General features: G+C 55.7%; 1 protein-coding gene across 2 annotated transcripts in view; it reads left to right on the top strand.

The window, feature by feature from the left end:
* The window catches only part of ARMH3 (armadillo like helical domain containing 3), a 182973-nt gene extending 169754 nt beyond the window's left edge, over window positions 1-13219 (top strand). For both annotated transcript variants that reach the window (XM_037903837.2, XM_043550711.1), the window contains exons 25-26: window positions 5405-5521; window positions 10869-13219. In XM_037903837.2, coding sequence (XP_037759765.1) covers window positions 5405-5521; window positions 10869-10961 — 210 coding nt within the window. In that variant the 3' untranslated portion in view covers window positions 10962-13219. The remainder of the gene's footprint in view (window positions 1-5404; window positions 5522-10868) is intronic.
* Window positions 13220-15003: the final 1784 nt, after the last annotated feature.

Below are 15003 nucleotides of genomic sequence, written 5' to 3'. Positions count from 1 at the left end.
GAACGAAATGATGTCTTGAAAAGAAGCCAGTTGCTTCCCTCCTTCGAATGGCTGCAGCCAAAATGCAGGGACGTCAGCTGTTTCACACAGCAGCCGTGCAGCGCACAAGGCAGGAGGCAGGTTCCTGCAAAGAGCCTGATGATTTTAGGCTCCGGAAGACTAGGAAGCCAACAGGTGTTTAAAATAATCTTGCTCTGCTGTGCGTAGGGGTGTGGGAGTGGAGGAGTTCTGTGGGGAGCCAGTTCCCACCCGGGCTGCTCGTTGTGTTACGCAGCTGGTGCTGGTTCTAGCAATGGGGGCTGGTGGGTACCAGCTGCCTGTGGATCGAGGCTCTAGCATCTTTCCCCTGCTGGGAGGATTTTGTTAGCTAGAATCATGCAGAAAGCTGCAAAAAGCGATTGTCAGTCAGAGCAGCATCTTAAGGTTAGGGTCTGGGATACTACTAGAGTAAAGAGAGCCAACATTTTGTTAGTCTCGTGTGCACACTTGCATGCACACGTATGTACGCACGAGTGCACACTGGGCTGAAACGCTAATGCTGCTCTGGGATCTCCGTAAAGCAGCGTCTGAGCGAGAGGTGGGGCAGAGCTAACCCTGACGGCCAGTTGTCCTCTCCATCAGGCTGGCCCAGCTCCAGTGGTTTCAGGGGCCTGGCGCTGGTGTATGTGAGAGGCGAGTGCAGCCCAGAGGGTTAATAGATAGTCACAAGTGAGAAGGGTTCAGCAGCCCTAGTTTTCCGTGTACGGGACCGGGTCTGTATTTCTCCTGCCTCCAGCATGGTGAGCCTTTCATCCCTTTAAAGGGATGAACAAAGCTGAAAGCTTGGATTTGTCTTGTCTTTTCCTCGGCTTTCTCCTGCCTAAAGAGCTAGGAAGGCTAAAAAAGATTAAAGTTCTGTCTGTATTTTTACCTCAGCAATCTAAGCCATATCAAGTCTTGTCTGTTGTTCCTTGCTGAGGGTCTGTCTCGTTGGAAGACCGAAGATCTAGTGTAGGAGCTTTCTCAGCCCTTACTCAACACTGTAGATGTGTTTTTGTCAACTGTGTAATTCAACAGCTGTTAAACAAAACAAGTTTGAACCCAGCTAAAAAACCCATCCCCTCTCCATTGTTCAGGTTTCACTTGCAAGGTATTTGAATGTTCTCATCCTACCACTTCTCCAGCTTCCATCCCGGCTTCCAGGAAGACCAGGTCAGACAGGACCTGAATGGCTAATGCACAAAACCAAGGGGAAAGAATATCAGAAAAAGAGCCCTTCTGGAGCCAACCAAAAGAGGCGGGAAAGGACCCACCTCAACTTTTCCCCTTTGCTGGGCGCCCTTAAGGTGAAGAGGATGGTTCTGCTGTGGTTTCCTAGAGCAGCAGTCTGTGCCAGGGAAGTACATAGGACACAAGCTTCTGCTATGCAGGGTGTGATGAATTGGGGCTGTATCTGTACATGCCGTGGATTCCGATGGATCATGGGAAGTTCCGTTATCAAAATTTGCTGTGTCGTGAGTGCCTATATATCTGTGGATCCTCCATTCTGACGAGCCCTGTAGTAGGTCTGCACCAGTCAGATACACTAGAAGGTGCTTGGGATTTAATGACCCTGTCCAGGTGCAAACATCTGGGACACAGCATCCTTAGAAAACCACTTTAGCTGATTCCTCTGAAGGGTGGGAGCTGGTAGGAGCAGTGGAAACTTAGCAGGAGTTGAACAAAAGCAGCCATGTGACTGGGAGGGGTTTAAAGAAACACAGGAATGGGGGCCAGACAAGAAGAGGGAAGCGTGGGGTCGGGAGAGAGCAAGGTCACAGAAGCTGGGCGAGGGGCTCCAGAAGGGAGCACTTGTCCAGCACGAGGCAGCCTCATGGGCAGTGCGTTCCTGCCCACTTCGCTGAGCCCACATGGCTCCAAGGACTCTGGCCAACCCAAGGGACTTGGGCCCCAGCCCAAAGAACTCCCTGGAGTGATGCAGGAAGGGAGGCAGGGACGCGTGCCAGATGTGCGTTGTTTTCTCTGATCTGTGCTGTACGTGATTAAGTATGAAAGAGAGAAAGGTGTTAGACTGTGTGAAGTGTGTGTGCGACGACTGCCTCACAGCCCTGCCTGCCCCTGAGTTCGCTAACCAGTAACCCAAACGCTTCACATCTCTTCGGGGGGAGAGGGGGCGTGTTTGAGTAACTGGGGTGTCTCGGGGGTCAGGGCTCGTCCTGGAAGCCTAAGGCAGGTAGGCTGAGGAGCCCCACTTCTGAGAAGGCGGAACAGTGGGAGAGTCAGCGCCCAGGAAATGTGCCAGAGGCGCCAAGAGAGAAACCAGCAATGTAGTCTGCAGAGACTCCACAAGCTTAACACACCCTTGGGGATCTAGAGCAAAGAGGGTTGAATTCCCCTCCCAGCCGTGCGAGTAGGTAGCAGGAAGCGGGTGCTCGCTAGGGTCTGTGAGGATGGGGAGGTGCATCTTAACAGCGCCTACAGAAACTCTCTAGAAAGGTTTCCCTGCTGCCTTTCAAATCTTCCTCTTTGATACCTTTAATACCTGTCCTTTCTTTCAACCCTTCCCCAGTGCCCTGTCTGTCAGCCGCTCCTTAGACTGGATGAAGCCAGCTCAGGCCTGGCAAGCAGTAATCTTGCTAACAGTTCCCTTCCATTACAGGTTATGAAGGGAAGCAATCTGTAAATGGATTTCTGTCTGAGACAGCCCACAAAAGGTTTTCTTCCATCTGCAGCGAGCGAGGGAAATTAGCAGGAGATGGAGAGGTTTATTTTTAATTGCACCCCTCTTTCGAAGTTTGAGCTGCTAATTAAAAGGAGATAGCAGGAGAAAGCTGGCAAACTCAAATATTTAAATAAGAGATGATCTGATTCTGAAGCTCACTGCAGTGCGAAGATGTGATCATGCATTGGTAATACAGCAGGGACTGATGGGCTTATCTGCAGCGCCCTCTGATCCTTCCTTGTACTCCCATTTGAGCAGCAAGCTAAGTTCTTTGCCTGTTCTTCATATGCGATGTAAGAGGATTGCCCAAGTCACATCTCTGCAGCACTTATCCGCCCCGCTGCAGAGGTTAGGGTTACTGTCTCTTGGCTGTTCAAGGGAGGCCGCTGGGTTGAATGTGATGAAGAGAACTCAACTCAAAGCTAGCTAGGGAAAGTGCTACTTTCCCGTGCATGTGTGCGCACAGTGCATGTTTGAAACACTCCTGTCCCCGCGGCGTCTGCATCCACGTGCTTACCCCCAGCCTGGGCACAAGCGCACAAAGCAAAAGCAAAGAGGACCCCAAGGAAACCAGTGGAAACTTAGAGCACATGTGAAATGCCCAGCCCTCAAGTGTGCGTCTCCAGCAGTCCCACTCTGAGCTGAGCTGCCTGCCTGTTGGGTGGAGTTTGTCTCCTGTCCGTCGTCAATCTTGCGTGGCTTGAGCGCCTCAGGTTGGCTAGCGGATGGCTCGTGGATTCAGGGGAAGCTCTCTTTTATTGCTTGGAGAAAGGTGTTTTGTGCTGGTACTCTGCATCCCCAGTGCCTAGTACACTCCCGAGGTCCAGTATTCCTCCTCCGAGGCCTGCTCCGCTCACCAGAGCTCTTGGCTCGGAAATGGTCATTATTGTGTCCACAGCCTCCGTACGTGTGCCCGAAAGGGTCCGATCCATTGGTCGAGGGTTGTTCTGACTGGGGCATTCTTTCCCTCTGCCAGGAAACCTGACACAAGGGGGCAAGGGGGAAAGGCTGCTAGCTGGGTAAAGGGGCAGTTTGGGGTGTCTTGTGTATAGTCTGAAAGACAAAGGATTGAGCGACATGCATCTCGTCTCCTCGGCCACTGGACGTGTAGGTGGAGCCCTGCAAATCGGCCGATACCCACCGACCACTTTTGATCAGATCAGATGCAGATACATATTTTGTATCCATGCAGTGCCCTACTTGTAGGTTTGATCCCTTCTCCCAGCCTTTCCTGGCTCTTCTCTTCTTATGCTGACCGCTTTTCAGGGCAAGATGTCTCTTCCTAGATGTCTGTATTGCTCCCAGCACACCAGGCTCCCGATCCTGGCAGGGGGTTGGAGCACAAATAGTGTAAATAATGAAGCTCTGACCCTGCTCAGCAGCAAGATCTGACAAAGCAGCAGCCTGCGAAGGACTTGGACATTTTTCAGAGAGAATTGTTGTGTGTACATTTTTCCCAGTAGCACAAAGGCCGTGTCTCTTGCTAGGCGATCATTGGTACGGTGGGAACGATCGCTGCTTAACTACCTCACGAGGGTTCAGGGGGATTCACTAATGTCTGCACCGCGCTTTGCAGAGAGAAAGCAGTGAGTGTAGACGTGAGTGGGGTTATTCCGTGGCTAGAGAAATGAATCGTGCAGATGCAGGGAGGGGTGTCCTGAGCCTGTGCGAGGTTTAGTCGTGTGTCAGAAGGAGAGACGGGAGAGTTGAAATGTAAACTGATGTAAGCTCCTTGGGGCAGGGAGCATTTTCTGCTTCTGTGTCTGTACAGCACCTAGCACGACGGGGTGGGGCTGGGCCGTGACCGGGGCTCCTGGGCGTTATGGGAATGCAGTTATTAACTAATAATGCTGGGGTGGCCAAGCAGTGGCAAAGGGGGTGTGATAAAACGTAGCTCTCGAGTGTAAAGACCAGCACATTAACCCCCACAACGGCTCCCCCAGCACATCCTGCACAGTGGCCTTGCTCTTATCCCAGCGCCTACCAGACCTGTGTCTCCAACACAAAAGAGTCCCACAACGCCACAAGTACTCCTTTTCTCAAATAAATTGGTTCGTCTCTAAGGTGCCACAAGTCCTCCTGTCCTTTTTGTGGGTACAGACTAACACGGCTGCTACTCTGAAACAACGTGACTAGCGGCACGGCTGGAGCTTAAGGCAGATTGAGCCTGGTGCAGGGAGAATCCTTGGGACGAGCGTAGCGGGGGGCTGAACATCAGAATCGCGGTGCCTTGGCAGTGCTGGATGTGGGGAGCCCTGAACTAGAATAGCAGGGGGCTGGGGGCAGAGCGGTGAGATAGGTTTGCACAATGCCTATAGTTTTGTCCAGATTTATCCAAGGTGACTAACCCCGTAAGTTCACGAGCTCGTAGTCATCAGGAAACAGAGCTACAGTAGCTGGCCTGAAGGCTGCAGTGTGCAGGTTTGTGTGCTGACCCACGAGCAGGAATTCCACTGTCTTGAGTTTTTCACAAGTGGGGAAGTCCCCTAGCTCTTAGATCTGCTCCTTAGCCTTAGGATCAGGCATGTCCCCCTGTCTGTCCCCTTGCTGTCAGCGTATGTGCTAGTTCTTGGCCATTTACACCATGAAGTGCGTGTGTTGCTAAAGCGGGAGCCGGAGCTGCATTTCCTCCCAGCCCCTTGCACTCCGGGCCTGGGGGCCTGGGCGCTGACTCCCCATTCTGTGTTCTGATGCCCTCTGCAGGTCTTGGAAGTGGTCCGCTCTAACTACGACACGCTCACCCTGAAGCTGCAGGACGGGCTGGATCAGTACGAGCGCTACTCAGAGCAGCACAAGGAGGCTGCCTTCTTCAAAGAACTGGTGAGCTGCCTTCATGCACCGACAGCTGGGTACAAACACCCAACACCTCGCTCCCCCAGCTTTGACACAGCCGCGGGCCCTGGCTCAGCCTATGGTCATAGCCTAGCCTGGCCATTCCTCTTCTCTGCGGATGCAAACTGGAGGAGGGTGTGGTCTTAGGCCCTGGGAGATGGGGCAGCAGTGGGTTATAAACAGGAGATTACAGGTCTCCACTGATCCAAAAGCCCTCAAACATCTAGTGGTGCGGCTGCAGCCAGTTGCCGAGCATGGTTTGGCCAAAGCCCCTCTGAACCCCTCCGTGCCAGCAGCCAGTCGATCTGTCTCTCCCTCTCACCTCGGAGAGCTGGGGTAGTGTGTAATGGCGAGTTTGCGTTGAAGGGAAGCCGACCAGGGTCATCAGACAAAGCAACGAAACAGACTTTTACTGCTGTAATAGGGCCACAGAAGCATGAGAGTGAGCAGGATGCACAGCCCTGGCCAGACACCCTCATCTGCCCTTCGCTCTCCCTTGCAAAGCGGGGACTTAAACCCAGCAGGAAAGGGGAGAAGTGGTCTCCTGGTTTTCCCAGGCAGAAGAGAGCCGGGATGGGGGAAGTGTCCAGTCACACAAGCAGCACCCAGACGGGATTGGACTTGGAGTAACCCTGGTTGGTTGGCGAGGGTCGCCAGGCAGCCAGCTAGTTGGGCCAACTCCCCAGGAGCTGGGTCTCGAGTGGTTCAGCTCACCTAATTGGATCCCGCATGAGCCTGCACCATAGCTGGCTCGGTTTGATTATCGCTGCGTGGTGTCTGTGATCCCGCTTTGACTCCAGAAATGGGGAGTCCTCAGACTCCAGTGGGAGCTTGCTCCACCGCGGAGCTGGTTTCCAACTAATTTCTCCTGCTCGTTTTGTCCTTGCTCCCTGCCCACTTCATCACAAGCCTGTGTGAACTGAGAGCAGCTTTGCCTCGCCTCAGCCCCCTCTTCTCCAGAATGAGCACACCTGGGTCTCTCCCGCTCCCTGCGGGGGCTTGGGTACTAACCTTTTCTCATTTTTGCTGCTCTCCTCACAACTTCTGCCTCTTTGTGTGTGTGATGGATGAGCACAGAGCAAACAGATCATCGTAATGGCCTCCTGTGTTCTACATGCAGCTCTCATCAGTACAACCAGGTGCTGGGACAGCATCTCGCATCCCACTCTCTCTGCCCCTCCCTCGCTGCTCCTCCCCATTCTCCAGCTGATTACGTCCAGCTTGGACCATTTACACTGGCCCTGATGGAACCTCAGACTGGGTTTGCAGCTGGCTAAGATTTTCTTTCTAACCATCTGCCCTCCAAAATGTTTGCAGCCCTTTCCAGTTTTGTCTCATCTAAGACTCTGATTAGCATGATCCAGTCCCTCCTCCAGCTCCCTTATGAAAACCAGCAGAACAGGTACCTCTGGTAGCTTCCTTCTGCTAGACAGGAGAGCGTTGATAATTACTGTCTAAATGTGGTGGTTTACCCAGTTGTGTATCTGCTTAATCCACATTTCTCCAGCTTCCTTGAGACTATCACGTGGTACCATAGTAAACGACCCAGACTAACAGCTATAGAAAGTCTCCTGTATTTCCACTAAGCTTGTTCTCCCACCGCTGAGAGAAACCGAGTGGATTAGGTATGATTTGTCTGTGACAAACCCGTTCAGCCTTCTCTTCATCACTGCCATGTTATTTTTCCTCTTGGTGCGTAGAATCTGATGGCTTTACTAATTGTTCTAACAATGTCCCACGAGCTCAAGTTAAATGTACTGGTGTGCGTTTCCCTGGCTCTCCCACACAAAACCAGGTGCTTTGGCTGCTCTTTCCCAAGCCCCTGGATCTTCACTAGGCCCTTTGGGACTGCGTCTGTGCTGGGAAATATGTGGCCCGTAACTCCCCTGGTGGAAGCTGCCGGCGAGCTGAGACTGGGGGGGTTTTACCGCCACGCCAAGAAGAGAAAGTATCAGCAACAGCCAAGTCCTGCCCATGCTGCGCTGTCTGCTGTAGCTGTCTCTGGTGGAGCTGGAGACAGCACCACTCAGCTCCGCATGGTTCCCATACTCCCGCTGGCTGTATCAGGCCCTGCTGAGCCGAGTATGTCTGTTAGGGATGTACCTCGTGGTCAGGCTCTTCCTGATTCTGCCCAGTGACCTGTCCCTCGCCCTGTGCCCCTGCGTTAAGCATCCTACTGCAAGAACCTTTTCCAGCAGGGAGTGACACACAAGAGCCACTTCTCTCTTCAGCCTTCTCTACGTGTCCCCTTTGCTCCTCCCTGGCAAGCAGTGAGCGTGACTCCGCTTAGTCGTTCTCGGTGCTTAAAAACCTGTGTTCTCCCTCCTTTGATGTGCTTTGCTAATGCACGGCCTTTCCTCTGTGCCTTTGCCTCTCCACTACCCTCTCACTAATTTCAGGGAAAAGCTCCTGGCTTCCACCGTCGCCTTCTAACTGAGGCCTCAGAGACCCGAGGTGCTGCAGTCACATCGTGGCGAAAGGGGACGCACAAAGGGGTGGGGTGGGGAGGGGGGTGTAAATTGGGCTTTCGATGGATAAAAGACCCCTGGAAAGTTTGGTTTGGTTTTTTCCTCTGAAATCTCAGGCCCTCCAGCCACCTCCTGTTTTGTTAGGGGCCTCAGGGGATGTCGATTGAAGCGGTGGGTGTGTTGAGACTTTAACAAAGGCTTCCTGTCCCCAAAATGTTAATTGGTTGTTGTCATTAAATAGCTGTTGACAAAAACCAGAGTTTTAGACAGTCTGACTCCGGGCTTGTCGCCAGAGAGAAATTGCATGAATAATTAAACCGGCGTAAGCCCCAGTGTGCAAACTCTTATTCTGGGTTAAAAGCTGCATTTCAATTGGGAACAGGTTTAAATTTAACCCCAAAAAGGCACTCTTAACCCGAAACAGGAGTGTCTACATGGGGAAGATGCGGTTACAATATTGGTTTGAATTTAAGTTAAACTTATGCAACTTTCCCATGTAGACAAGGCCTGAAAATCCCTTCCCCTCAGTCGCTCAGTGTTCCCCTCTGGCTCAGACGACGCCATCATTGTGTTAGTTCTCCTGGGACCTGGGCTCTCAGGGTGAACGAAATCCAATAACAAGCCAGGGGCCCCTTGCTCCTCCACAAAGGAACAAGACGGCCTGAGCTCGGTTTCCTCCCCCTTTCCAGGCTGCCTAATGAGGCTTCATCTGAGTTTGTTACCAGCTCAAATTTGGTTCCATTTCTAACCCCCCCCGCAAGCCTCATGGCAGGCTCTGGATGGTCCATGGGTCTGACCGTGAGGCGGTGAGCGAGAGAAGGGGTTCCTGAGCTGCACCCCACGGAGCAGGCCTCCAACCAGGTTTTGGGGCAGGACTCCATCCCTTGGTGGTGCTCTGCCCCCAGCCCAGAAGCCTGGACTCCCTGAGCTGAGCCCTTGTCCCCAGCACCAGAGAGTAGGGTTCAGTCAGGTACTTTCAGAGGGGACTGACTTTTGACAGGGTAACACCTGGGCAGCTGTTTGGCTTGTCGGGAGCTCCATTGGCCAGACCCTGGGAGGGACAGAAGGTGGCTGGCGGGTTCTTTACTGCCTGGGTCTCAGTGGGTCCAGGAGAGCTAACCAACGTGATCTAGCCGTGGTTCCCCCTAAGCCCCTGCTGTCACGCAGTCTGTGTGTAGCCCCTTTCCCTCCTCTCCCCCCCCCCCCCCGCCACCCCATGGCTCATGAGGCCTGCTGCTGCAGAGGAATGGGGTGGAGGACATGCCCCTCCCACTGGCTACTGATAGCCCATGGGCCACCGCGGGGCGAAGGACTCCGAGTTGGGGTGGTAGATTCAGGCCCGCAGTGATGGTGCCAACTCCGGATGCCTTAGGAGAGCAAGTCTCTGCTCTTTCAGGGCCTGATCCTAGAGGGGGGCAGCACGCCCTGCAGGGTCGGGCCGTCTGGCTCCAGCCGCTGCTCCATCATCCCCGGATCATTGGCTGCAGAACTAGTGTCACTTCAGACCCAGAGCCACGTGTAAGTCCGTGCTGTGTGGGGCACGTGCCACACGGGCAGTGTCTGATCAAAGGCCAAAGTCTGTGGCTTCATGTCCTTGATCCTAACGCACGCAGTAAGTGAACAGAGTAACTAATGGTGTGAAAGAATCAAAGTGGGGAAACTGGGTAGTCGGCACTACAGGGGCAGAGTTAAGGGTGTGTGGGCGTCCCTGCTGTACCCCTCTGCTCTCGGGAAGGTTTGGGTTTCCTGCAAGCGCCACTGAAACTCTGTTTTCTGGGTTCTAACATTTCTCTTTGTTGCTGAATTGAAACGTGTTTGAAAGGGAACATGCGCTGCCATCGGTCTGCACCTAGCAGGAGGGCTTGTGGGGGCTGGGTTCACTCCTTCCCTACTCACCCTTTGGGTTTGATTTGTTCCCCACTGTCCCTTAGACGTAGTTCCCTAGCTTTCCCGAGCTTCTCTCCCTCTCCCCCCCGACCTTTGCTCTGACAGACCAAAGGCACAGCAGTGTAAACACACACCCAGGACACTGCAGCATCCACCTTCTGCTCGGCTCTCACTCCAGTCCGCCGGCACTTTTAACCAGCACAGAGCACTAACCAGGCCAGCCACAGCCGTATGATCACAGGCTCGCAGAGTCTCTGGGAACCCTGAGCCGGGCGTTCGCGTCAGTGTCGCTCTGCCGCGTCTCCGTGATCTGAGACAGATGTTCGGTTTGTGTGGAGCCAGGTACGGCTGAGCCTGGATTCCGTTGGAGGCCTGTGTTTCCAGCGTGTGTGTGGTGGGGGAGAGCATACGCACGTACATGCATGGAGGGGGAAGGGGGTTATTTCTGAAAGCAGGAAGATCTAGCTCATGGTTTCAGACAGCCGATGGCAGAGCCGGCTCTGTGCGGATGCAGGACGGAGGTTGTCTGAGGGCTTGTCTACACTGAAAGTGCTACGGCAGCCCTTCAGTGCAGACACTCGGGCAGGAGCGCTTCGCCCATCACGGTTGTAGATCCACCTCCCCCCCAGGTGGAAGGATTCTTCTGTTGACGTAGCGCGGTCCACATGGGGCCTGGGGTCAGCTTCACTATGCCGCTCGGGGGTGTGGTTACACGGCCTTCATTTTCTAGTGTAGACCAGATCTGAATGTGTCGGGTGAGAAGATTCTGCTTCAGACTCAGCTAGTGATCAGGTTCTGCCCTGTGAAGAGCAAATCCGCTGTGCTCCTGGCTCAGCTCTCTCTCCATCAGACCCTGCTGCAGCCACTTCCACAGGTTAATTGCCTGTGGTGTGGAAATCGGAGCCCAGTGGGGTCGCTGCTGCCCCATTCAGCGGGAGGCCAGGGGCATCTGGGTGAAACGGCTGTTTTCTCTCCGCCAGGTTCGGTCCATCAGCATCAACGTGCGGAGGAACCTTGCCTTCAACACGCTGAGCCAGGAGGTCCTGCTGAAAGAGTTCTCCACCATCTCTTGAGACAGAGGCGCTCAGCTGCCGCACGGGGCTGTCAGGAGAATGGCCCATCTCGGTGCAAACACTACAGAGCTGCAGCCGACTGCCCCTCGCCCGCGGAAGGGACTGCACTTCCTGCGGGCACCTGGCCGCTGAGCGTTTGATTCCCAGTGCGTGCATTCCTCCCGGACCCTGCGCTCAAGGAGAGACACTCCCATACCTACATACACGCCTGGGGCAGGGTTAGCTGAAGCAGCATGTGAAGCAGGGACATTGATAGGCCGGGAGAGCAATGGCGTCATGGTGCCAGGGAAGACGTTAGATGCCATGGGTGTAGGTAGCTGCTTGGGCTGCAGTTCCGGCTGAGGACTAGCTGAGAGATTCCCTTGGGGGGGCACGCACATTAGCAATGCAGAGATCAGAGCTGGGCAGAGCTGGGGATGTTTTCTCCCCTGAGCAGGGTCAGTCCAGATGTGCTGGGGGACATTTAGGGAGAGATCACTCACCTGTCTCTGCAGGAAAGATAAATTTGCCCCCACCCCCCAAGGAAGGGGCAGGCTGGCTAAGCAAACATGGGGTTCAGAAGCCTCATCACAGTTGTGGGGGAGAGTCTCACTTCCAGGGCACTTGGCTGCATCACTCTGGTCTGATCCTGCCTCCTGGAGTCTGCCCGTGACGGGTGCTGCAGGCTGGTCCTACCATGGCTGATGTCCCCTCGGGCCCGGTCTCGGGAATCACTCTGCTGGAAAACGTCCCCACGACACTCACTGCATTAGATGTTCCCAGGGCTTTGGGGGCAGGCTGGGGGAGCAGGACCAGCTCCCTTTCTCTCTCCCCCTCCCCCTTTATTACCCCTCAAAGGCTCTGCATTGCCATGACTCTCCTCGTCCCCAGAGGGCTAGCCCAGCCTGCGACCCCCACTCGGCGCATCCCCCAGTGGCCGAGCGGCCCGGCTGCCCCGGAGCTCAGATCTTCAGCTGGGTGGCTGGAGCAGCCAGGGGCTCCTGTGTTGTCAGGTACATGCACCAACGTAAGGGGACGCGTGGGAGGGTGTTAGTTCATAGGCTGGTCCCACCTCCAGCCTCTGCCAAGCGCTTACGGAGAACTCTCCTCGGGGCAGTGTGAAATGCAGGCCTTTCTGCGCCCAGCCCTTTCAGAACCGAGTCCCTGGCTGGACAATGGCTGTGCCAGCTGCCCCCTAAATCAGCCCGGGCCGTGTGAATGTCTTTCGTCACGCTTGCCCCGTCAGCTGCACGGAGTGAGAGCATTGCCGACATGCTCAGCTCAGCAGAATCTGGATTGAAGCAGAAGCCAGCCGCCAGCACCGTCATCTGCATCCACCTTTTCTAGAAAATGATCAAGTGCCTAGGTGGGAGGGGGCTGGGACTCGCCCGAGCTCGCTCTCAGCCGCTCCTGGAAGCCACGGCTTCCACACGAGCGTTCTTTAAAAGTCCAAATAACGTTAATGAGCCATCTCCCCACCATGGGCAAGGGAACTGTCCCAGCTAAAACGGATCCTTAGCCCCCTGCCAGCGCACCGGGGGCTGCCGGACATACGGCCTGGGAGACCAGCTGCCGTCCAGCGGCTCCTGCCGCTCTGAGCAGACGACAGTTTGCCTTGACTCTGAGCTCCCTGGCTCGTAGCAGCTGAAGCCAGGCGTTCCACAGCGTTTTTCTTGTGACAGCGTCAGCGGGACAGCCGGCCAGCAGCGGCCAGAGCCTCGGTCTGCCAAGGCAAAGCCAGGACAGCCTGGTGCGATCTGATTCTTCAGCAGCGTGTAGGAGAAAGGTGCCGGAAGGCCAGCAGCAGGTGCGCTGCCGTCTCCTCTAGTCCTGGGGAGAACCCTGCCTGCTTCCGGCCTGCTGGGCTGCATTTGCTGCAGGTGACTTGAGCGGCTTCCTTAGGCCCAGGTACCAGCAAATCCCCACCACCACCAGAGGGGGCTGAGGAGGATTGGAGCACTGGGTCCCCCTTGCTGATCCAGGTTAGGCTGCACCTAGAAAGGTGGGGGCTGGGAGCAAGGCTGACCGCTCCAGAGACCAAGCCAACTGCCACGGTGTCTCAGCTTGTCCGTCTGGACCCCCACGAGATCCCCTCTCCTGCAACGCCCCTTCCCTGGATGACGAGACGACAGCAGGGCCCGCGCTGGGATCAGTCCCGAGGGCAGCTGCTGAGCCAGCCTGCGGGTGACACGTGTCCTGTGTAGCGTCGCTGAGCCCAGCACTGCCGATGGGGTCTCTGCATAGCATAGAGAGTGAAATAAACGGGAATGTTCGCCTTCCACGGGCAGTGGCTGTGTGTGCTTTGGGGAGCAGGGATTTGACTGGGGCCTGTTCTGGAGCGCCGGCCTGCCCTCAGACCACGGCACGCGCCGGCTGGCCGGCCAGGAATATTGGTGGGGCAGACCGAAGGGGTTTTGCTGGCCCCCCTGTGTGTGCAGCACCCGGCTCCTAGCACGCACAAGAGACTATTCCTGCAGCCTGTCTCATTCCCCAAGGGTCTGTCGTCACGGCAGTGTCAGCTCGGGGGTTGCTCCCGAGCCCCCTCCCATCCACACACAAAACTCTCTAACCCTAGTCTGGTGCCTCCACCTAGGCTAGCTGGCCTGGCCGGGGTTGGGTTAGAGCCCAGCTGCTGTATTCCCGGGGGCTGGTAGCCCGCCTGCTTTCAGTGAGGATGCAGGCTAAGCCACACGAGTGCTACTAGTCCTCCAAGGCCTTCCCACCATCCCCCTGTGCCCGGGACAGACACGTTCTCCCGCGATTCACTGGGAAAGAATCGTAGAGCGGCTCAGTTCTCTGCAGCACCAAGAGCCCCGGGCGGTGCCCCCAGGAGTGCCAGCGACAGGCCCGGGAGCGCTGCACCGGTGAGGACGCAGTAACTCGGGCAGGGCTGGGCCGTGGGCTGACCCGGGGCTTAGACCTGATCAGGGGGCGACATCCCTGAGCGTGGTGTCCTGTAGGCAGGATGCGGTCGCTGCATATCCCAGCTGTGCCCAGCCCTTTGATCCAGTCCAGCCGCTGCTAGGCGTTTCCCAGACTCCAGGCTTTCACAACTGGCTCCCCGTGTTCCCTGCACTCCGCTGTGTGAGGGGCCCCATTGGGTTCTTCATGCCCTAACCCGCACTGGGGGCTCCAGCCCTCCGTGCCCTGGAGCGGGTGCTTTGGCGCATTCATAGCTGACCACAAGGGAGGTGGGCTGGTACTGCCCAGGTCCGAGCCTGAGTGCCGCTGACAAAGCCGGGCCCCCGCTGCTGTGAACGACGACGCAGAGAAATCCGGCACTGGGGCACCATGTAACCATCTCCGCGGCTAGGTAGAGATGGGCCCAGCTGCAGCCTCGCCTGTCTGCTCCTCTCCCTAATGCCACTCAGCTTGTGCCTGAGGCCTGCTTGAAGTGAGGAGTCCTTTAACACTAACGCTCAGCATTAAAGCCCGGCTTCAGGGTCAGGATTTCCATGGGGCTGAGCCGAGCGGTTGAGTAAATTTTGTTCTGTCTAATTTATAACCCAATCGTTCATAGGAAGAGCCACTACTGAGCCGCTGAGACTGGGGGGAGAAATCAGATTGCCGGCTTTTTAATCCGGCAGGCGATGCAGGGAGACAAGTATTTTAAAAAGTAATGACCTGCCCTCTAGGAGAAAAATTGGGTTGGAGCTAGAATGTGGCTGGAGATATTAAAAATTGATTTTTAAGCACGATGGGGTTTCTTTGTATCCATTTTCCTTCCCTCGTTCTCACCGTTTCCATTTTTCACACACCGAGAGCTTTCACTCCGCGCAAACGCGGCCGCCCGGTTTGTCTGGTCCTGGCGTCGCCCTCCCGCTCTGGTGCCCCGGGTGTTAGCGGAGAGTCGCTGGCCGTGGGGGTGGGGTATTGCTCCAGGCTTGCAGGTAGCGCCCCCACATCAAACCGGGTTCCCCTGCAGGCAGCCGGGGGTGAGAAGTGGCTCCAGGCCGGAGAGGGAAGTATGGGAGCAGGTCGTGCTTGGGGCTGGCCGCCCTGGGAGGAGAGGCGGAGGGTGGTCAAAGCTCAGCCGGGAATTAAGATACGCGATTGGAAGTGG

Source organism: Chelonia mydas, chromosome 7 (genome assembly GCF_015237465.2).
Source record: "Chelonia mydas isolate rCheMyd1 chromosome 7, rCheMyd1.pri.v2, whole genome shotgun sequence".
Lineage (NCBI taxonomy): Eukaryota > Metazoa > Chordata > Testudines > Cheloniidae > Chelonia > Chelonia mydas.
This window is presented reverse-complemented; position numbering and strand designations above follow the sequence as displayed.